The 22,005-nt window shown below is 38.4% G+C and overlaps 4 protein-coding genes across 4 annotated transcripts; 1 reads left to right on the forward strand and 3 right to left on the reverse strand.

Annotated features, from left to right (window-relative positions):
* Positions 1-864: 864 nt before the first annotated feature.
* Triagg1_3161 (uncharacterized protein) lies at positions 865-2,301 on the reverse strand (the record flags this gene model as incomplete). Its single annotated transcript, XM_062897423.1, has 1 exon — positions 865-2,301. One exon carries the CDS (start codon positions 2,299-2,301, stop codon positions 865-867), a length of 1,437 nt encoding a protein of 478 aa, XP_062757685.1.
* Positions 2,302-4,885: 2,584 nt separating this feature from the next.
* Triagg1_3162 (uncharacterized protein) lies at positions 4,886-7,078 on the forward strand (the record flags this gene model as incomplete). Its single annotated transcript, XM_062897424.1, has 1 exon — positions 4,886-7,078. The coding sequence occupies one exon, from the start codon at positions 4,886-4,888 to the stop codon at positions 7,076-7,078; it is 2,193 nt and encodes a 730-aa protein (XP_062757686.1).
* Positions 7,079-18,333: 11,255 nt separating this feature from the next.
* Triagg1_3163 (CAZyme family CE5) lies at positions 18,334-19,375 on the reverse strand (the record flags this gene model as incomplete). Its single annotated transcript, XM_062897425.1, has 3 exons — positions 18,334-18,687; positions 18,762-18,941; positions 19,010-19,375. 3 exons carry the CDS (start codon positions 19,373-19,375, stop codon positions 18,334-18,336), a joined length of 900 nt encoding a protein of 299 aa, XP_062757687.1.
* A 1,748-nt stretch (positions 19,376-21,123) lies between these two features.
* On the reverse strand, positions 21,124-21,909 carry Triagg1_3164 (uncharacterized protein; the record flags this gene model as incomplete). The annotated part of the gene is made up of 1 exon (XM_062897426.1): positions 21,124-21,909. The coding sequence occupies one exon, from the start codon at positions 21,907-21,909 to the stop codon at positions 21,124-21,126; it is 786 nt and encodes a 261-aa protein (XP_062757688.1).
* Positions 21,910-22,005: the final 96 nt, after the last annotated feature.

The following is a 22,005-nucleotide window of genomic DNA, read 5'->3' on the forward strand; positions in this document are numbered from 1 at the left end:
CTAGCAGCAGCCAGATGCATAAGCTTATATTTCGCAATTTTATCATATTATCTCCGCTCTGGTTATCAATTAAGCTACTCTGTCGTTAAACCTGTAATAAATAGTCCAAGGGCTATGATAAGAGAGTGACAGGCCAACATCCCAGCATAAGTACCTAGTATCCTCGTTTCGTCTACAGAAATGTCAAAGACTAATCAATCATGGCTAATTATACCCGACATGTATTTAAATAGCATGGGAAATCGGACGTAGTAGTCGCAATTATACATTGATTCAAACCAAGAGATATTGTTAGGAATTGTTGAAGATTTTGCCGTTAATGGTGAAGATACTATTTGTGTATACTCTCCCAATGCGGTTAATAGTCACTGGCGTTTTGGATGCCAGTTTCGAGTACTATGATTTAACACATAAACTAGTGCCAATAAAGACTATGCTTAAAAATTACAATAAAAGAAAGGAGTTCATTGCAATTTTACCTTCTATTGATGGAACTGCAGATGTTAGCTCTAGCTTATAGGACGGTCAACTACCAATGATGATTTCATGGTGGTAAGCAATGAACGAGGTAACTACCTAGGTAGCCTAAGCACCGAAATTCACCGTCACGCAATGTAAACGATGTAAGCGTTACCAGAAAGCAAGAGTAAAAAGTGCATTCTAATCTTAGTCTGTGATCAACAACTGGCTATCTTAGCTATCTAAACGAGCGTAAGAAGTGAACTTATATATCCAGTTGATTAGGCCGGATTATTCGTAGATTCCAAGGATCTATCGTCGATCATCTCGCTCATCTTTGCGACCATAAGGGGCGGGTCGCAACACCAGCAGTCAGACCAACAATTATCAGCCTATACAACTGCTTTAATCACCTCCACCATCACAGTTAGCATTCCAGCACTCCGAATACCCATTATAGGTATTATCCCAAGAATACTGAAGGGATCCGGTGTTAGTCCACTGTCCATTTTCCTGCATACAGACGCACGAATCCCAAATCTGATCTCCAGAAACTTGCTCATAGACTGCGTCATATGCATCCTTAAACCCTTGTTGGTCTCCCGAATCATCGAGACCCATGTCCCATCCCAAGGCTGAATTCTCGTTCGGTGCGTATGAGTCAAAGCCGTAGTATAATGCTCCAGCGCCACCATCTGCTGACTCTCCCGAGTTGTCATCCTCATCGCAGTACCCTACCTCCCAGGCAGGTACATCGTTTTCTGGAGGTTCAAAGGTTGCAACTGATGGTCCTCCATTGCACCAAGTTCTTTGGTCGGTGGGATTCTGACGCTTTCTCAACATCATCTCGCGTTTGCGGATAGACTTTCCTGTGAGATCGATTCCAACATGGGTCGTCATACGACTGGCGTTTGTTGGGTGTGGTTGATGGAAAAATGTCATCGGCATGGCTATGCCACCACGCGATCCATCGTAATAGTAGGAGCCCGGGTGGGTGATGTTAGCTCCGTAAAATTCCGCCCATGTCAAATTCCTGCTCTCATAGCCATGGAGCATGCCGGGCATTTCTGAATGCCAGTCAAAACCAGATGAAGCATTGGTACTGCGTTTAGAAAGTCCGTCCATCTCGAATTGATATCCACTGCCTGTTTGCCATACTTGATAGTCATTAAACGAAGGAGTTTGCGTAACAGCCGTTTGGGGAGTGTTCCAAGCTTGCCAAAGGTTCGATCCACCGCCCATTGCTGTTAAGATGCTGGCTCCGATACACACAGGCCGTCCGACAGAGTGTTGGTTAAACTGATTGGTGACTTGGCATGCCGCATTGAAGAGTTGGCCAGCGAATGAGATTCCTGAAAACCAAAGAGCCGCATTGGCAAAAAGAGCACCAAAAAATCGCTTTTGGTTACTGGTGTTCAATCTTGTCATGCCTTTGGTCACACAAGAGCCACTCTTTGCAGTGATATTTCCGTAAACGTGCCCGTACTTCAAAGCCTGCGTGTAATTGGCTCTAAGGAAGCGTCCATGGCTCAACATTTGGTATGTTTCGTTATGGCATTCGATGCCAGCCATGGCGGCTTTATGCACATAATATGCTGAAACATGCTCTGATGTTGCACTGCCCACGAGGTTTGTCTCTTTTTCAAAAGCAGCCAGGGCATCAAACAGAGAAGCTCCCTCGGGGTATTGTTCAAATGCATCTTCCGGGGTCGTAATGTTGTACAAAGTCGTAATATTCAGGAAGTTGTCAAACGCCGTTGCGTTAAGTCCAATGGCAGTAGAGTTCACTACCAAGGTGTCATTGACGAGTGAATTTGCAGGTGTGGCTGTAGGTGTAGTCATAGCGGTGCGTGGTGCAAGTAGCAGTGTCACTACAAGTGGCACTGCTTTGGAAACGAAACCCATTATGTGCAATGGTATATATTCAAATACCGGAAGTATACCATTCACTTAGTGTATTGAGAGTCAGCTTACTCCGTTGTAAGTGCCGATGCTCCTTTTCAGATTCTTTTTTCCATGATGCCTCGCAGTGTGACTTTATATTGATTTTTGGAGCCCACTTGTAGTCCATTGACCACATTTACCTATGTTCTTACTAATGAGTGATTAATTCGTTTCGATGAAAAGAACATCTCTTGATTCCATACAAATCACCAGATGAATCAAAAGAATTATCTCTTGATTCCACAAAAATCATCAGATCAAGAAAATAAACAAAGTATCGGCAAAAAATCACCCCACCCCAATTGCAGTAACCCATCGGTAAACGAGATTCAATATTTCGGTCTTGTAAAACCTGATGTTCTAGGCCCATATTCCTATTGTTATTACAAATATTTTACATTTTGATAGAGGCCAGTGACGTCAAAGAAGCCATTTTTCTACAGAGTTTCTTTCCCTATCAATAACTTGGTTGATACATTCTTTTGCTATTGGTGTAAGAATAAAAGCAATTGTTCGAGAAAAATGTTCCGTTATCATTCCGTAAATAAATTCCACTACCTTTGAACCCTGCTTCAGAGGCACTATCTGGGATAAATTCTTGATTCTTTGATGATTGGTTGTTGTATACGGATCAAGCGGCATTCGAAGCGATATTACCCCTGTTTAACAGGAACTATTATCCAGCTAAGCTAGGCAGTACTATTAAGGTACCCATCAGCTCCACCCTTCGTGCTTACCGCAACCTTTAACTAAGTTGTTCTAGAATGGACGGCAAAGAAATGCCGACGAGTATAAAGCAGAAAGAAGACTGATAACAGAAGGCCTATACCGGCTAAGGAAGCACGTTAGATTAAGTCAGATTTTAAGATATTACAAAGAGCTTATGAGAGAGGACTGCCTAAAGATTCCGTCGAATTACATTAACCCTCAAGATCTTGAATGACGAGAAGAACATTGATCATTTGATCAGCTACAGGTGCCCTGGGGTCGGAAAAGATTGGGATACGCGACGGATACCCCTGCCAATTGGGCAGCAACTCGGGTAAAACTGCGTGCGATTGCGCTAACTGCGATCAAACTTGAAATTATATCAGTGCTTTATCACATCTCAAATGAATCAGAAAAATGATAGCGAGCCTTGCTCATAAAAAATTTACCAAAAAAGTTACTTTGCATCTGGATTGGGAGCCATTCTATGGAGAACCCTATTTAAGAGGCAAATACATAAGTCGCATATATACCAATCGTATATCTTGTATCTCGCTACTCTTACATTTCGAATACCAGGCATTTTCGGTTTATATTGACTTGGCGGAAGCTGCTAGAAAACCCATGAAAAATCACGATGTTACTCGCCTAGCTATGTAGTTGACAGGTAAGATGGTGAAAAATGGTGGTCCGGTAACCCAATTGATAAAACTTCTTTAAAATTGCTGGCCATATCTACAGCAGCTTTCATGTACCTGCCAATCACATATTCGAGTATAGAAAACTAGCGATGGCGCCAGGAATCAATATATACCAATAGATAGCCTTAGCAATTATTGCAGCTCTTCCACGAAGATTTCCTTTTCGTGTATCACTCCGCATCTTTGGCAGTTGATAACACTGGTGTCTTTTAGACAAATTTTGAGGTACTGGCTAGGTACGCAGTTGCCTATGGCCGTATTATATGTTGGAATTACGATCAGATAGATCATTTGCGGTATTTATATAATGCTGATTACATTTCTTTAAGTTGAACAAATGATTGACAAGTTGTGAAACATGATTCTAATTTATGGCTTTTCAGACCAGTTGCAATTAATGACTCCACAAAATGTTCAACGGCCACTTATACGTATAAATTTCGTCTTGAATCTTCATTGCTCACACCAGTCCGGGGCGTTCTAGCTTGCTCGACATTTATTCGCTCTTCATCTTCCTTTCTCTGATACTTGTTCCAGCTGGAGGTTTCGCTTTTAAATCAAATGAAAAAAAAAACCCCCATTTGTAGTGATTCCAGAGGGTTGCCTCCACATTTTAGGTCTGTAACATAAGATTTGATTCTCAGCATAGGGTAGTATCATATACGAAGATTCTTTTCCTATGTTCGCGGCAATCGGACTTTCACTGCTGCCTAGTTTGATGATAAATTGGCTTCCCCCAATACTCGCATCATATCATTGGCTATTGATCATGTGATGGTGCGTTCTGTATCGGACACGAAATCCTCCAAGTATAAGCCGCAAGGCTGAGCTCTACTGCAACATGTGATTCGTTCCTTTTGCTTGATGCCCAATTTGACCCAGTCCAACAAGTCTTCATTTTTCTCTATGAAAATATTTCAACGTTCATTTGGTATGACTGAAGAGCCTATCTCATGCATCTCTCTGAGAAACAAGATTGTTAGCATTTTTGTACCCAATATGCGATAAATCTCTTAGGACTCGTCTCAGAAAATATAATCAAGTATCCACCTACATAAACCATTCGGCAAAAGATGAAGCGGGTCCTCACCTTTGGCAACCATCACGACGCCGCAATCGGCGGGGAAAAGAGACTGAAGACACCCATTAGCGACCGGGATTTGCCAGATATTAGTCTTCAACGGAAAACGACTGCCGAATATACCATTGGATGGATATGTGCCGTGACCACAGAGTATGTGGCTGCACAAGTCATCCTTGATGAAATACACGAGGGACCAGAACAGGTCTCTCACGCCAACCAGAGCGATTACACGCTTGGCCGCATCGGAAAGCACAATGCCGTTATTGCTACTTTGCCATATGGAGAATATGGGACAGCTTCAGCAGCGACTATTGCGGCAGACATGTCGCATAATTTCCCCAACGTCAAGATTCGCCTAATGGTTGGCATTGGAGGCGGCGCGCCCAGCAAACGAAACGATATTCGCTTGGGCGACATTGTCGTCAGCGCTCCTAGTAATGGTAAGGGTGGTGTTTTGCAATACGACTTTGGCAAGACTATTCAAGATCAACCCTTTCAGCCAACGCGATTTCTCGATCAGCCACCCATGGTCCTAAGAACCGCGATGAGTGGTTTGGCAGCGCAATATGAACGCGAAGGGCATTGCATTGAGCAGACCATCAATGACATTGTGGGAAAGATTCCAAGACTACAGGAAAAATACAGCCGACCCCATGAGAGCACTGATAGGCTATACTGCAGTACATTCGTTCATCCCCCGGACAATGACCTCGATTGTGAGACACACTGTGACGGCAGCTCATTGATCACCCGACCAAAACGAACACAAGAGAGAAGTGGCTCGAATATTCACTATGGACAGATTGCTTCTGCAAATCGATTAATGAAAGACGCTATAGTCCGAGATGAATTGTCTTCAAAATATGATATAATGTGCTTTGAGATGGAAGCCGGCGGCCTCATGAATCAGTTTCCCTGCTTGGTCATTCGAGGTATATGCGACTACTCAGACTCACATAAGAATAAAGCGTGGCAGGGTTATGCCGCGATGGCAGCCGCAGTGTATGCAAAAGACCTTATCAACCGACTCCCCTCAATTGACTCGAGCGCTCTACAAAGCACAAACAACTCATCCTCAAGTCAACTTCACCTACAAGAAGAAAGGCCACATATAGTCACCGCCGAGCAGATGAATGCACTACTAGAGTCTCTACGGTTTGATCAAATTGAGGCTCGTCAAATGACCATTAAAAACGCTCACGCCAAGACATGTCGGTGGCTGCTGTACAAGTCTGAATACATCAACTGGTTAGACACAACCAAAATTAACGAGCACCGTGGATTTCTATGGATTAAAGGCAAGCCTGGAACTGGAAAGTCAACGCTTATGAAATTCGCTCTTAACAGCGCAAAGAAAACAATGAGAGACAAAACCATCATCAACTTTTTCTTTAATGCACGAGGTGAAGACTTGGAGAAATCCACTATTGGAATGTATCGGTCACTTTTATTACAACTTCTCGAAAAGCTACCAGAGCTGAGAAATGTCCTTGAATTACCTACATTGACAGCACGACCTGGCGGAGAGTATCGCTGGACCACGGAAATATTGACGAATTTATTGGATCAAGCTATTCAAAGCCTCAAAGAATCGAGTATTGTCTGTTTCATTGATGCTTTGGATGAATGCGACGAGAACCAAATTCGCAATATGATCAAGTTTTTTGAACGCGTTGGTGAATCACCTACAGCTGGAAATTTTCGTGTCTGCTTTTCGAGTCGTCATTACCCTCATGTCTCAATTTCGAAAGGGATAAATCTGATCCTCGAAGGCCAGGCAGAACACACCCAAGACATGATTAGCTATGTCGATAGCGAACTGAAGATTGGGAATAGTGCCCTTGCGAACCAAATCCGCGCCGAACTTCAAGAAAAATCCTCGGGTGTCTTTATGTGGGTTGTTCTGGTTGTTAATATTCTGAACAAGGAACACGATAAAGGCCGAATTCATGTCCTAAGGAAAAGACTACAAGAGATCCCTGCAGATCTCCATGAATTATTCCGCGACATTTTAACTCGCGATCGACAGGATGCTGATGAGTTGCTCCTCTGTATTCAGTGGGTGCTTTTCACGAAACAACCTTTGCGGCCGGAACAATTATACTTTGCCATGCTATCCAACGTTCTATATAAGTGGAACCCGAATGAAATTTGTCAGAGACAGCGGCGTGCGAGAGAGTAATAAAGTTAAGGAGAGGTTCTAGTCGTTACAAAGGGAGGAAGTAGCTAGGAGGCATATAATAACTGTATTTATCTCTAACCTCCTCTAAAACCAAGGGGATTTACGCTCCTTTATATAGTAAATCCTAGCTATAACTAGCCTTTAAGCAGTAACTTTAGCAGCATTCGCCAGCTCTATAGCTCCATTATGCCTCTTCCTTCCTTAGACCCTTAACAGGCTACCCTTCCTTTTTTAAAACACGCCCTTGTGCAGTTCCTTACGATCTTCTTTTATACTTTTTTATAAAGTATTATTAAGGTATTAGCCCTAACTCCTTACTACATAGGCTATAGTAAAATTTAGCTATAAACAGAAGACCTTTATTTAGCGTTATAATAATAAAGGGCGCAGTCCCTAAGTAAATAAAGGCAGAAGGCTACGTAAAAGCTATTTATTATAAAATAACTTACCCTTTATAATAATAGTTCTATAGGGCAGGTTTATAATTATTAGTTATAGTACTTAAATTATAAAAAGGGGTATTTCCCTCTTCCTTCCTATAGGGTCCTTAACTACTACTATTACAATTATATCCTTCTTCCCTTATTAATAATTCCGCTGTAATATTCCTCCTAACTATACCTTATTAAAAGCTAGCACTAAGTGCCGCAGTAATAACTACAGCTGCAGCCGCGCCTACGCCTACGCCTCCCCCTATTACACTACCAGAGGCTAATAAGTAAGTTATACCTTATCCTAGCCCCTTTTCTCTTTACTAAAACCTAATATAGGCCCTATACTTATAAATATTATATATACTATTATAACTATTAAAAGCTAGGTAATATTATAAAATATTATTATAATATATTAAGTACGTAGCTTTATCCCCTAAGTTTATTTTACTAAGACCCTGCTTACTCCCTCCTAGATAGTAGTAATAAATACTTTTATTATAATAGTTATAATAGTACCTGCATTCCTATACTAGTTGCTAATAGGGCTATGTATATAGACCTGATTAATGAGATTAAGTCTAATAACCCCGACTTAGTAAGCTGATTTTATAATAGCCGCGTGGTGGGTGCTAATATACGCCTAGGCCCGCGTTACCACGCTTTAAGTAAATTATAAGAAGGCCTATAATAGGGCAAGGCTGGGTCCTGCCTTAGCGACTTCTGCTTATTAGACCCGTGCTGCGGCAGTAGTATAACAACCCCGTTTACGCCGTGCTCGTGAGATTATAGGTGCCCAGGTTTAACTAAATATTACAAATTTATTATATAACCTCTAGGCCACGCTCGCGTTCTATATCTTAATTTATTCTTTTTAACTTTGTTAGGTTGCCCTTTGCTAACTTCCTTTATAATCCTAGCTTATACTTAGCTAAGCTTAGGGTATTATCTCCGTTGCTGCAACTTAGGACTGTTTTAATTCCTAGGCTAATATATTATAGGCTAAGGCTACCCTTATTACTAATAATACTACTATAGGTAATACTAATAAGTAAGGTATACTCTATAACCCCTTTACTTTTATAGTATTTTAATGTAATATTTAGTAACTATAGTATTTACTAATAACTTTAGTAGGGGAAGGTAAAAGGGATTAAAAAGGAGTAGAAGGGATTAAAGAAAGTAAATAAAAGTAAGAGGAATTAAAAAGGAGTAGTAGGAAGTAAATAAATATAAATAAGGAATTTTTTATATTTTCGCAGGGTTCTCCCTCTTTATAAAATTTATATTCCTACTTAGGGTTTTTTTTAACTTTTTCCTACTTCCTTTTATTATTAAGGCTTTATAAATAAATCTTATATATCTAAGTAAGTTCTTTAAGCTAGTACTTGTGTATTATACTGTATACTATTATAGGTTATATTTACTAAGCTTCTTATTATCTAAGCTGCTCTAGGGCCCTTATAGCTTTTTCCTTACTTTATCTTTTACCACAGCAGGCTTTATAAGCAGATCTTATATATCTAAGTAAGTTCTTTAAGCTAGTACTTACGTATTATACCGCTGACTGTTATAACTTATGCTTACCAAGCTTTTTACTATCTTAGCAGCTTTAGGGAGCTTACAGGTTCTTCCTTACTTTATCTCTTATAGTAGGTCTTATATATTTATATAAGCCCTTTAAGCTAGTACTTATATATTATATTACTAACTATTATAACTTATACTTACTAAGCTTCTTACTATCTTAGTAGCTTTAGGGATTTTATAGGTTTTTCTTTACTTTATCTCTTATAGTAGATCTTATATATTTAAGTAAGTCCTTTAAGCTAGTCCTCGCCTTAGCTATATTACTATCTGTAGATTATATTTACTAAGCTTCTTACTATTTAAGCTACTCTAGGAACCTTGCGGATTCCTTCTTACTTTATCTCTTACCGTAGATCTTATATATCTACATAAGCCCTTTAAGTTAGTCCTTGCCTTAGCTATATACCTTTGTAGATTATATTCGCCAAGCTTCTTACTATCTTAGCTACCTTAGGGAGCTTATAAGTTCTTCCTTACTTCTCGCAGTAGATCTTATATATCTATATAAGACCTTTAAGCTAATACTTATATATTATACTTACTAAGCTTCTTATTATCTAAACTACTCCTAACACAGCTAGGGTATTATCTATACCTTAGGACTTCGCAAGGTCCTATTAAAGGTTATTTTTATATTCCTTTATAAAGTTCTAGTCTATAAAGTCCTTCCTTAGTACCTAGGAATTATATTCTTTACTATAGCCTTTCTATTTTATATAATAAATATAGCCCCTTTCTCTTTTCTTATATTTTATAATTTTCTTAATATTATATATCTTTTTTAATATAAAAGGGTTATCCTCTAGCTCCTTAGGAACTTTATTCCTACTTTTAAATTCCTTAAGGACTATAATATTAAATACTAAGTATATTTTAACTAAGGTTAAAAGTCTTAGCTAATAAGTAAGGCTGCTTATATTAATAACTTTATTAATTTAGTAAAGTCTTATATATCTAAGTATTAGTTTTTAACTTAGTTTCCTAAGTCTAAAGTTCTTAGTTAATACTAATACCTAATCTTCTATATTAAATACCTTTCTTTATTTTCCCTTATTATACTATTTATAATATAAGTTACTAAAGTATTATAAAGTAGCAGCTGCGTTTTCTTAGTCCTTAACTATCTTATTAACTTAATTAATAGTATTTTTATTTATATATTATAGGTTATTATTATTAATAGAAGAGGGGTTAGGTTTATAGCCTAACAGTAAGTACACTAATATCTGCCTAGTTACTAAATATTTTACTATATTATATATAAACTCTGCGAGCAGGAGCTTATATAGCTAGTTAAGCTAATTCTTATTATAAAAGGCCCTAAGATAGTATTTAAGGTTTTAATTTTATTACTCTATCTAGCTATTTATCTAAGAGTAAAAGGTAGTGCTAAGTCTCCTTTTATAACCTAGTAGGTAGTAGAAGGTCCTCTAGAATACACTAGTAAAAAGGCTTCCTTAATCTAATATTATTCCTTTAGAAATTCCATAAGGCTTAAAAATATAGTAAAGGAACTTATTAACTAAACTATCTATAGTTATTTACTATAAGCACGGGAGGTATAATATATATTTTATAAATTTATTAATAATAATAAGTATTAAGTTATAGGTTTTTCCTTTTTTTATAATCTCTAGGAGCCCTATGATAAAGTTTATTAAAAGCTCCTCCTATAGCTGTGTTAGTATAAGTAATACTACTAATTCCCTATAAGGTTTATAATAACAGGGCTTTATTATTTAATATATATAATAAGTATTAATATATTTCTTTAGATCTCTCTTTATACCTTGCCAAAAATAGGTCCAGGCTATCTATATATAGCTCTTGCTAATGCCTAAGTAACCAGCTGTTTTATTATTATAGAACAGGGTTAATATCTCTTACCTTATACTATAAAGTATAAAGATTCTAGCCCTATAACAGAGGAGATATTTCTTATTTATACTCTATCTGCTGTAAGTCCTCCCTAGGGCTTTATATTTAACTATTAACTCTTATACTTAGGCATTCCCTTATTATATAATAAGTAATACCTTTTATAAGGTTTTAGGTAATTTCTTTAATATTATAATAGCACTCCTGTGTATTATTTACGTAAATCTAGCTAGCCTATAGGTTATATACTAAAGGCAGGGCTTATTTCTTAGCAAGTTTTTCCTAGCTTAAGGGGTTAAGTTAAAGTATAACCTTAAGTTTAAGTAGTTATCCTATATTATTAATCTAAGGCAGGGTCCCTTTCCCTATATCCTTCTGTTTTTTAAGTATAGTTTAATATAAAATCTATTTATAAAAGGTATAAGATATTTAAGAGATAATTACTCTTTATTTTATAACTAATATAAGTTTACCTAATAGAATAATCTATTAGCGGAATTAGCCTTACTTAGTCTATATATAATTTTAAAATTATATAAGGCTAGCTTCTGTAGCTATAATACTTACTTACTTAAGAGCTTTTTTTTCTTAGCGAGGAAACTATAATTTAAATAGTTAATAATAACTTCTACCTTATTTTAGGTATACGTAAAATAATATCTTTAAGTCCTATATATTTCTGTAATAGTAAGTATCTTAGTATTAGGGGTCTAATAGTATGCCTCTGCCTTGCTAAGCTTTTGCAAGAGATAAGCAATAGGGTGCCAGGCTTTATCTATAAGCTAAGATAATATAGTATTAATTATATATTTTAAGGTATCTGTTTTAATATAAATTAGTGTATTAGGGTTATAGTAATAAAGTATAGGTTCTTATTAGAAGGTATTAATAAGTTTTTTAAATACTACTAACCCCTATTCTCCTAGCGTAATATTCCCCTTAGCCCTTCCCTTTATTAAATTAGTTAAGGGTACTGTAATTTTATTATAGTTTTTTATAAATTTTTAATAAAAATTAGTAAAGCTAATAAAAGTAAAAATATTAGTAATAGTATATAAAATAGGCTAATTAATAATTACCTTTATATGCTCCTTCTCTATTTTAATCCCTTTAGGGGTTATTATAAACCTAAGATAAGAAACTTCTATTATATTAAATTTACACTTCTTAAGATTAGTAAATATCCCATATTACTTTAACCTATCTAATACTTCCTAAATATATTATATATACTTAGTAGAATTTTTACTATAAATTAGAATATTATCTAAATAAACTATGCAAATATAGTCTATTAGGCCCTTAAGCGCCTTATTAATATACCTTTAGAAAGTAGTAAAGGCATTAGTTAGTCTAAAAGGCATTACCTAGAACTTATATAGCCTATATTTATACCTAAAAGCCGTCTTCTTTTTATCTCCTTTACAGACTTTTATATAGTAATATATATCCTTTATATCTAGCTTAAAGTAAATCTTTATACCTTAAAGCTAATTAAGGATCTTATAGATTAGGGGCAGTAATACATAGTCCTTGTGTATTATCTTATTTAGCGTGTAATAGTCTACACAAAGGCATAGCTTATCTCCCTTTTTTAGAATAAATAATACTAGCGCGCCCTAGGAATTTATAGATTAATATATCCAGCCTTACTATAATACCTACTTAATATATTTTTATAATACCTCTAGCTTCTTCTCTACTAGGGAGTAAATAAGTCCCTAGAAAGGTTTTACTTCTAGCTTTAGATTTATTATATATATTAGTCCCTATAGAGGCGCTAGCTTTACTATTAGTTCTAAGTTAAATACCTTTGCCTTATTTATATATTTTATAAGCAGAGGCTTTATAGCTTTCTCTTAAGGTAAGGTCACAGGGGTATCCTAGTTTATAATAGCGCTAACGTTAGAATACGTAATAATTAGTCTAACTTAAGCTTCTTTTGCCTAAGTATATACTTACTACTTAAAAGTAGTTATTATTAAGGTTTCTATTAATATTAAGTACTAAAAGAGATTATCCTTAGTAATAATAATAAAATCTATTTAATTATACTATAGCCTCCCTAAGATAATATTATTAAGTATTTTTACTATTATAAAGCTTATAAGTATCTACTTCTTAACTTCTTAGTTATCCCTTATCCTTAGAAGCTAAAAGGTATATTTATATATTTTACCTAAGTCTTTATACACTAAGGTAGTTATTAAGTTATTATTAAGTATTACTAAGGTATTACCTATTAAGCATTTACTTAATATATTAATATTACTTTTAGTATTAAGAATAACAGTCCCTAACTTTTATATTCCTTCTACTTATATTTATACTTTCCTCCTTATTACAAGGGATATAGTAGGTAGTAGCTTAAACAGGTAGGCCTTGCCTTCTTAAGCCCTCCTTAAGATAACTAGTTTAAGGTTTAGGCCTTATGCTAAGTTAGCTAGAATACCTACTTAGGGGTTATTATAATACTTTATAGTATACCTCCTATCTCTATAATATAAGTAATCTAGCTTTTTATAGCTTATAAAATAGTACCTAGGAGTTCTATATTTATAATATATAATCTTTAATAAAAGTCTATGCCTTCCCTACTTTAGGGTAGCTAAGGGGTTATTAATTAAAATATTATTCTTTATTTAGCCTAAGGATTATTCTAGCGTAGTTAAGATTTCCCTTCTTTTATATAGGGTATAAAAAGTATACTTACTTTTTCTAAAATAAGTAAGGTTTTTTTCTTTTTATTTATCCCCTTTACTAAGGCTATTAATAATTAATTCTGCCCTAAAGCATTTCCTATAAAGATTTTATTATATAGTAAGGAGTTCTTTATAAAGAATATACTTTTTTATTTTTAAAAATACTTTTTAGAGGAAAATTAAGATTTTATAGCTATTATTTATATAATATAAAACCTTATTATTAGCCTTTTTAAATTATTTAATAAACTTCTTTACAGTCTTACCCTTCCCTTAATATATAATATTTAGTACTTTTCCTTTATTAATAGCGTAAGATTAAATATCTTTAACCTAGTTTTTATATTATTTTAAGTACTATATATAAGTAATATTATTATAGTTTTATTAAAGTTCTCCTTTAAAATAATTAATCTAGTATTATTAGGCTTCTTTTTTAAAATAAAGGCTTACTATAAGAATCTTATATACTTTATTAATAATCTTTTTAAATATAAATAAGGTATTAAGTTTAAAAGCGTAATCTTAGTATTCTTTTTAAGTTTTTTTTTTAAATATAGGCTTTAGAAAGTATAGCTTCTAATCCTTTATATAGTTTATTAGCTCTCTCGTAGACTTCTCCTAGGGAGTTATAATAGGTAACTTAAAGAGGGGCCCTTTTTATAAAAGAAGCGCTTTAAATTCTTTATCCTAAAAGTTAGTAGGATTTACTAAATATTAAGTAAGCTTTCTTTTTTAATTTTCTCTTATAATAAAAACTATAAGACTAAGTAGCTTATCTTTAGTTAGGGAGGTATATTATCCCTTAAAGAAGGCTAGGGGATCTAAAGTAATAGGTTAAGGGTCGCGCTATATATTAGGAATTAAGGTATTAGTTTAAAGGGTAAATTCTTCCTTAAGGGGTACTATATAAGGTATAGGGCTTTGCTATATATCTTTAAGATGCAACTGGCTTTTTGCCTGCTTTTGGGCAGCGGCCTTTGTTATCTTTACTTTAATAGTCTTTTGCTTTTTAAAAAGAGATAAATCTATTAGAGACAGCGGCGTATAAGAGAGTAATAAAGTTAAGGAGAGGTTCTAGTTGTTATAAAGGGAGGAAGTAGCTAGGAGGTATATAATAACTATATTTATCTCTAACCTTCTCTAAAACTAAGGGGATTTATACTCCTTTATATAGTAAATCCTAGCTGTGACTAGCCTCTAAGCAGCAACTTTGGCAGTATTCGCCGGCTCTATGGCTCTATTATACCTCTTCCTTCCTCGGACCCCTGACAAAATTACAGCTTCTGATATCGAAAGGTTCATATTGAATTTATCTAAAGGCCTCACTAAGGTAACAAAGTCTAAGACTCCGACTGTTCAATTTATACACGAATCGGTTAAAGATTATCTCCTCAAAGAAAATGGACTAAATGATATTTGGCCTGATCTTCAGGCAAATGTGAATGGGTATAGCCACGAGCGATTGAAGCAGTGCTGCCTGAATTACATTGCTATCGGCAAAACCGCTTCTCTTGAATTGGCGGCAAATGCAAAGCCTGAAGAAGCAAAAAGCCAGCGCCAATTAGCCAACTCTTCCTTCCCGTTCTTAGAATACGCTGTGAAAAACGTTCTGTATCACGCAAACGAGGCGGAGGCTCATGGTGCCAACCAACCTGAGGTTCTCAAAGAATTTCCGCTGGATGACTGGATTCAACTCGATAATTTCCTCGAAAAATATGAGACACGGCGACATAAAAGGAATGTGAGCTTTCTGTATATCCTGGCCGAATTCAACATGAGCCATCTGATCAGGCGCCACCTGGACATATTATCTTTTCTGAGCGTAGAACAAGAACGCTACGGAACACCACTATTTGCAGCCTTGGCGATGAATAGCTCCATGTCACTCCGAGCATTTTTAGATGCTTATTTAGAGATTGAGCCTTCATTTCGCGATATTGTTAACGACTATTACTCTAATGGTGTTGAAAGAAATAACCTTGGGCGGAGCTTCAGATTTTCCAGAACACATTCTTTCAGAGACTTCATCAGGAATGGCGCCACTTTGGCTGTTGCCTTTTCTTTCAAAATAACTGGCGTCAATGTGTATCTTGACTCGCCCAGTCGAGATGAATTAATCATTACTGCTGCGAGGGGCCATAAATCTATCTTGAAATTATTTCTTGACAATTGGAGCTACGAAAATATTGATCATTCAGCACTGCTTTCGGCTGCTATATCGAATGGTCATGAAGCTATTGCTGATTTCTTGCTTGGCAACGGTGCAAAAATTGACTGTACGGATATAAATGGCCGCACATTTCTCTCGATTGCAGCCGAGAAAGGTCTCTATTCTCTTGTTGAACGGTCACTTAACGACAGCGTTGACTTAAATGTTCAATACAGAGGCCGCACGCCACTATCTTATGCAGTACAGTCTGGCAATGAACCCATGGTCAAACTATTACTTAGCAAGGGCGCTGAAATCGACATTCGAGATGATAGTCAAAGGACGCCACTATCTTATGCAGTACAGTCTGGCAATGAACCCATGGTCAAACTATTACTTAGCAAGGGCGCTGAAATCGACATTCGAGATAGTAGCCAAAGGACGCTATTATCGTACTCAGTACATGCTGGAAGCGAAGCTATGGTCAAACTTGTGCTTAGCAAAGGCACGAGAATTGATGATAAAGATCTAACCAACAGAACGCCCCTATCGTATGCAGCACAATTTAGCAAAGCATTTATAGTTCAACTGCTCATTGACGGGGGTGCGGAAATCAACACTCAAGATAAAGAAAGGAAAACGCCATTATTATACGGGGTAGAGGCAGGCAATGAAAGCATAGTTGAAGTTCTGCTTCATGGAGGTGCGGACCCTGAGATCAAAGACAGCCATGGCAGGACGCCCTTGCTAGCCGCATATAATGCTAGTAGGGGTATGGTTGAACTATTACTTGACAAAGGCGCAAAAATTAACGTTCAAGACTCAGCCGGTAGGACGCCACTATCATGTGCAGTACGTTACGGATGCAACGAATCTGTGGCTAAGCTGCTGCTTGAGAGGGGTGCAGATGTGGATGTTAAAGATAATAATGGCATGGCGCCGTTATCACATGCAATATATGGGGGGTTTTCAGGTCGTAGCCTTTTTGCTACGATCCAACTGCTACTTGAAAGAGGGGCAGATGTTAAAGCTACAGATCATGATGGCAGGACGCCATTATCACATGCGGTATCAATAGGATACGATGGCGAAGATACGATCCAGCTGCTGCTTGAAAGAGGTGCGGGTGTGGATGCGAAAGACAACCATGGCAAGACGCCATTGTTTTACGCGGTATCAGCACGGAAAAACCAAGCTAAGCTCCAGCTGTTGCTTGAATGGGGTGCAAATGTTAACGCTCAAGATGATAGTGGCAAAACGCCACTATCTCATGCGGTATTAATACCGAATAACCAAAATACGGTCCAGCTGCTGCTTGAATGGGGTGCAGATGCCAACGTTCGGGATAATAACGGCAAAACGACATTATCGCATGCAGTATTAATGCCGAATAACCAAGAAATAATCCAGCTGCTGCTTGAAAAGGGTGCAGATGTTAATGTTCGAGATAAAAATGGTAAGACGCCATTATTGCATTTAAGTACAGCACCAAATTATCAAAACATGGTCCAGTTGTTGCTTAAAGCGGGTGCAAAATGGCAATGCTGAAGATAGCGCGGATGGGACACCATCAGAACATGCGAAGGAGTGTCAATATGCGGTTCAGCTAAAAATGAAGGATATTTGGGATCAAATAATCTAACATCTGGCTGGTTCGATATGTTGAAAACAAACAGGGCGTTGATTTATTGCCTGGTAGAACTGAGCTTGATAGTGACATTTAGTCTACAGATAATTTAGTGAAGTATCAAGATTGTAGTGACCGTTAGCATCTCTCTTCTATGCATTTGCTGCGAAACAGTGATGAAGAGAATGGATAAATGCAGTAATTTAAAGTACACACATGCTTGCCAGAGTCAATCACTATCCTGTCGCGTCCGTATGTTATTCATTTCTGTCACATTGATACAAAGAGTCACTAATAAGATCCAGGCAATTTTGAGTGTTGGGGAGTATAATCTTTGAAAGGGAAGGATAAAATAAATGGTATATCCAGTAGTATGAGGATTATTCTAATGTTGCGAGCTTTCTATTTCAATCACTTAGAGGCAAGCTGAAATACTTACTAGTACCTACATCATGTTTTAAAGTTGGCACACCTCTTGTCCAAGATCGTAAAGGGCGGTTCTTATTACATATTTATGTACCTAGGTATGTACTCAGACATCCGAGGATCTCTATGAGATACTTTACGTTAGGTGCAGATTCCAAGTGAAATAGAAATCAGTTCATAACATCAAGATTTTAAACAAGACAAACAACACGCACAACCGGGTCCGCTGATGGTCATCCAGTTGATTACATGTGTTGATCTGCCTCTCACTGGCCTGACCCTGAATGATTTGGCGTTCAAATATTTCTGCAGCTGGTGATGAAGTTCCGCGGCAACAAATAAGCGTATATTATTCGCAGCAGAAGTAGGCACTATGTAGCTGGTCTTAAGTATAGCTCAAGATATGACCTCTTTAAACCTTCCACAACAAACGGTCCCCACACTCTTTACAAGCACTGTGAGTAGTACGAGTTCAGGACTTTACAAGTAAAGCCAGCAGCACATTGTGTAGGACCAGTCCAGCCGATGCCACCACACTGTCCGTACTGGGTCTGGGTTGGGCCAGGTGAGCTGCCAGTTTTGGTGGAAGAGGTGCCGGCTGTTGAGGACGGAGGGGGAGTAGAACCACCCGAGGAAAGCTTGCTATTGATGAAAGCGAGAGCTTGCTGGCCATACTCCTGGCCGTAACCTTGGTGAGTGTTTGCATCGTTTCCGTTGCAGCAGTACGGGTCTGGGGCATCACAGTATGACTGGATTTTGGACGCGCTGGGGCAAACGAAGCCAGCTGGACGGGGGTCAAACTGATTAAAAAAATGGAATTAGAAAACAATAATCTGCAGAGGGTGATCAATTCCGTAACATGGCGAATACTTACACCTTGAGCAGTACAGGTTCCGACATTGTAGGAAAGTCCGTGAATATTTCGAGGATCTCCCATAAAGATGGCGGCCTTAATAGCAGCGACTGCTCCTGCGGATATCGGAACAGCAGTGTTAGGATATCCCTCACCGGTGTCGCCTCCTCCACAAAACGCGTCATCAAAGATTTGGCCGCCCTTTTATATAACTCATGAGCATCTGGCTTTATATAAAGAAGAAATAGAGCGAGAGAAGAGAGACAAACCTGTGAGTATCCAACTAGCACCAGCTGAGTGTCTGGGCAGGAGTTGTGGAAGTTGTTCACTGCCGTGGCTACGGCGTTGATACCGGCAATAACAGATGCATTATATTGAATGCCACCACAAGAGGCCTGACCACCACAAGCTGGATAGGTGATCGCCTCAGATGTAGTTCCTGGATGGGCGGCGATAACCAAGTTCACAACAGTAGCGGAGGAGCCATAGCCTGGACCTACTGTGGTTTCACGGGCACCAAAGACATGGATTCCTGGGCATTGTCGTTTCTGAACAACCTCACCCTCTACCGGGCTCGCAGTAGCCAGAAGAGCTTGGCCTAGAACAAAGGCGAGGGCGCTCTTAACAGAAGGCATGTTTAGCTTTATAACAGAGATGCCGAGCCTAGAAGCTAATGGTGCAAGATGCTGCTCATTGTTTGAAGGATGATTGACGTTGGGGGCAGGTAGGAGGTTATATACCATCGAGAATTTCAACAGGGTCCTATATAGGCATAAGTTATTGACTTTGTTCACATTATCCAACATTTCCTCTACATCATTGCCTTGTTCTATACAAAAAACCCCAATTTGTTCTAGTTACTGTTGTATTCCGTTCCCCCAGACATTCATCCTCAGACTGCCACGTGTTGAATTAGGCTAAATCAAATTCCATGGTAGCCATATATCCCGATTGGACTCTTGCCTCCTAGAGTATTCCATTTTCCATGAATATTCACTATTGGCAGGCTAATCTACACCTACTCAGCCGGACACACGTTAGATCTGCAAAGGTCAGTCGCGACCACCCGATAGCTCACTTGGGTTCGAATGAGCCGGCATTAGGCCGCTGCTGGCAGTCTCGCCCACGGCATTGGGGATGATTCGGCACGAAGCGTAATGGTTAACCTGATTTGGCAATGCCCTTGAACCGACATTTGAGAATTTTAGGCAATATTCTTGCGGTGTCATTGACGGTAGATGAAGAGGGCTGTACCCCACAACGAGCCTCTCACATGCAGAATCATGCCACGTACACCTAGATGTCTTTTCCAAGAAGTGTTGAATGCGACAGCTGAATATATCCTTTTTTTTTGTGCAAGTCTCATCCAAAATGTGCTCTTGAGTTCTTTCTTGTGGCAGAATTGTTGACTTCACAATCTCAGTCATTACCTCCTCGTACTGCTCATAGGCACCAGAGGATACGTCTTGATCGCATCTCCGAGCATCGAAGATTCAAATTTTAATACACAAGACTCAAGATCTCAGCATTGATCAGCCGAAATCGTCTCTATATATTTCCGTCTATCTTACTATTGCCAGAACTGCCGTCATTGAAACTCTTTTCTATCCTCTCCTTTCCTACCGAGCAAAGTTCGGCTGCCGAAACCCGATGCTAGCGAAGCTTTTTTCGAAAATGAATGGCATCTACTGCCTAATATATTTTCTTATTGATTGCTAAACTCAAGTGATTGCTAAAAGAAGGTATTCATTTCTGGCGTCTCAAATTCGATAGAGTAGGATACGGCTCACTTTCTTCCTACTCTACCGCTACCAAATAATTTCACTCTTCGTTTGCATATGAAACCATTAACAATGACCATGTCAATTGTCCATATGATAATATAAAGCGTGTATCTACCTTAGCATCCGCTCAGGTGGTGTACTCAATCTTGTTTTCTGAGGTTGAGCTTACTTCCGAAGCATGTAATGTTCTATCCTAGGCTCACTTTCTCCAAGCAAGTACATGTACTGTCCATAATTAATATAGCAGATCGCTATTATTTGATGGCGTCTGGCCTGCAAGCTAAATGCTACGATCATAAGGGCTGGCTCGACGCATAAGCCCCATGCTCTATAAAGAGAGAATTATAAAAAAAGTGCATAAGGAAAAGATCAAAAAATAAACTAATTGTAAGAACTTGATGGGATCCTCCAGATATATCGTGTAGATACAGTCGCATGTACTTCATGTGGCAAGCAGCCCATAAACTATGCGGTCCTATCCTTGACGGTCTGCCGTGAGATATCATATGCAGCGCCGTTTTTGACTTGTTGTTATTTGGCACCAAGGGCCAAAAGACTTGGAGAAATTATTAAATACAAATTGTAGTTGTTATAAATGCCTAGAGTGGTACGTCAATGCCGTATTCCTCATAATGGAAGTGCTCCAGACTCGATATGCATTCGGCCCAGTCATCACCAATTTCCCCAAGTTGCCAAGTGTCTCCAATCTCCACCAATCCCGTCCTTCCAGCGAGCACAATATTCTGCCTGTCTTGATACTCGATCGCCAAATCTGGATGCGGTACCCAGATGACTCTCATTCCAGCACGCCTCCCAGCTTCTACTCCAATGACGCTGTCTTCAAAGACTAGGCATTCGCTGGGCAAAATGGGCTTTGCGTCAGGACCAGCAGCCGTGTTTAGTGCCTGCAGGGCTATTAGATAAATGTCTGGCGCTGGTTTCCCTCGACCCTTTGGAACTCGTGGATCATCACCCAAAATCCGTCTGTCGGGCTGGAAAGTGTCAAGTAGCTGCTTTGTTTCTGGCCGTGTAATTTTCAACTTATAGCTGTCGCTCTTTGTAGTGGACGCTAAAGCCAACTCAATTGGACCCCCCAAAGACGCACTCCGTGCACGGCTCAGGTTCGACAGAAGCTTCACCGCACCAGGCAGCGGCTCACATTTCGGAAATAGCGTGTGCATCTGCTCACTTGATTCACGAGCGAATTGCTCGCGAGGGATGGGCAGCTTTGCCCAGTTGTGAAAGACATCGCCATTTGTAGAGTCTGGGATACCCATGAGCTGAGCACGGATCGTCCGAGTAATGGCCGGCCTTGAGTACTTTTCTAGCAGTAGGTTGATAGACTGAGTGATCATGTCCTCGGAGTTGATGAGCAGCCCGTCCATGTCGAAAAGGCAAGCCCGGATTGGCGGAAAACTGCTTACAACATGTCTATTGCTTAGCTTCTGTCTATAGTAATGTTACGTGGACTCCGAGGCAGA

Source organism: Trichoderma aggressivum (assembly GCF_033847375.1).
Source record: "Trichoderma aggressivum f. europaeum strain CBS 100526 chromosome Unknown scaffold_009, whole genome shotgun sequence".
Lineage (NCBI taxonomy): Eukaryota > Fungi > Ascomycota > Sordariomycetes > Hypocreales > Hypocreaceae > Trichoderma > Trichoderma aggressivum.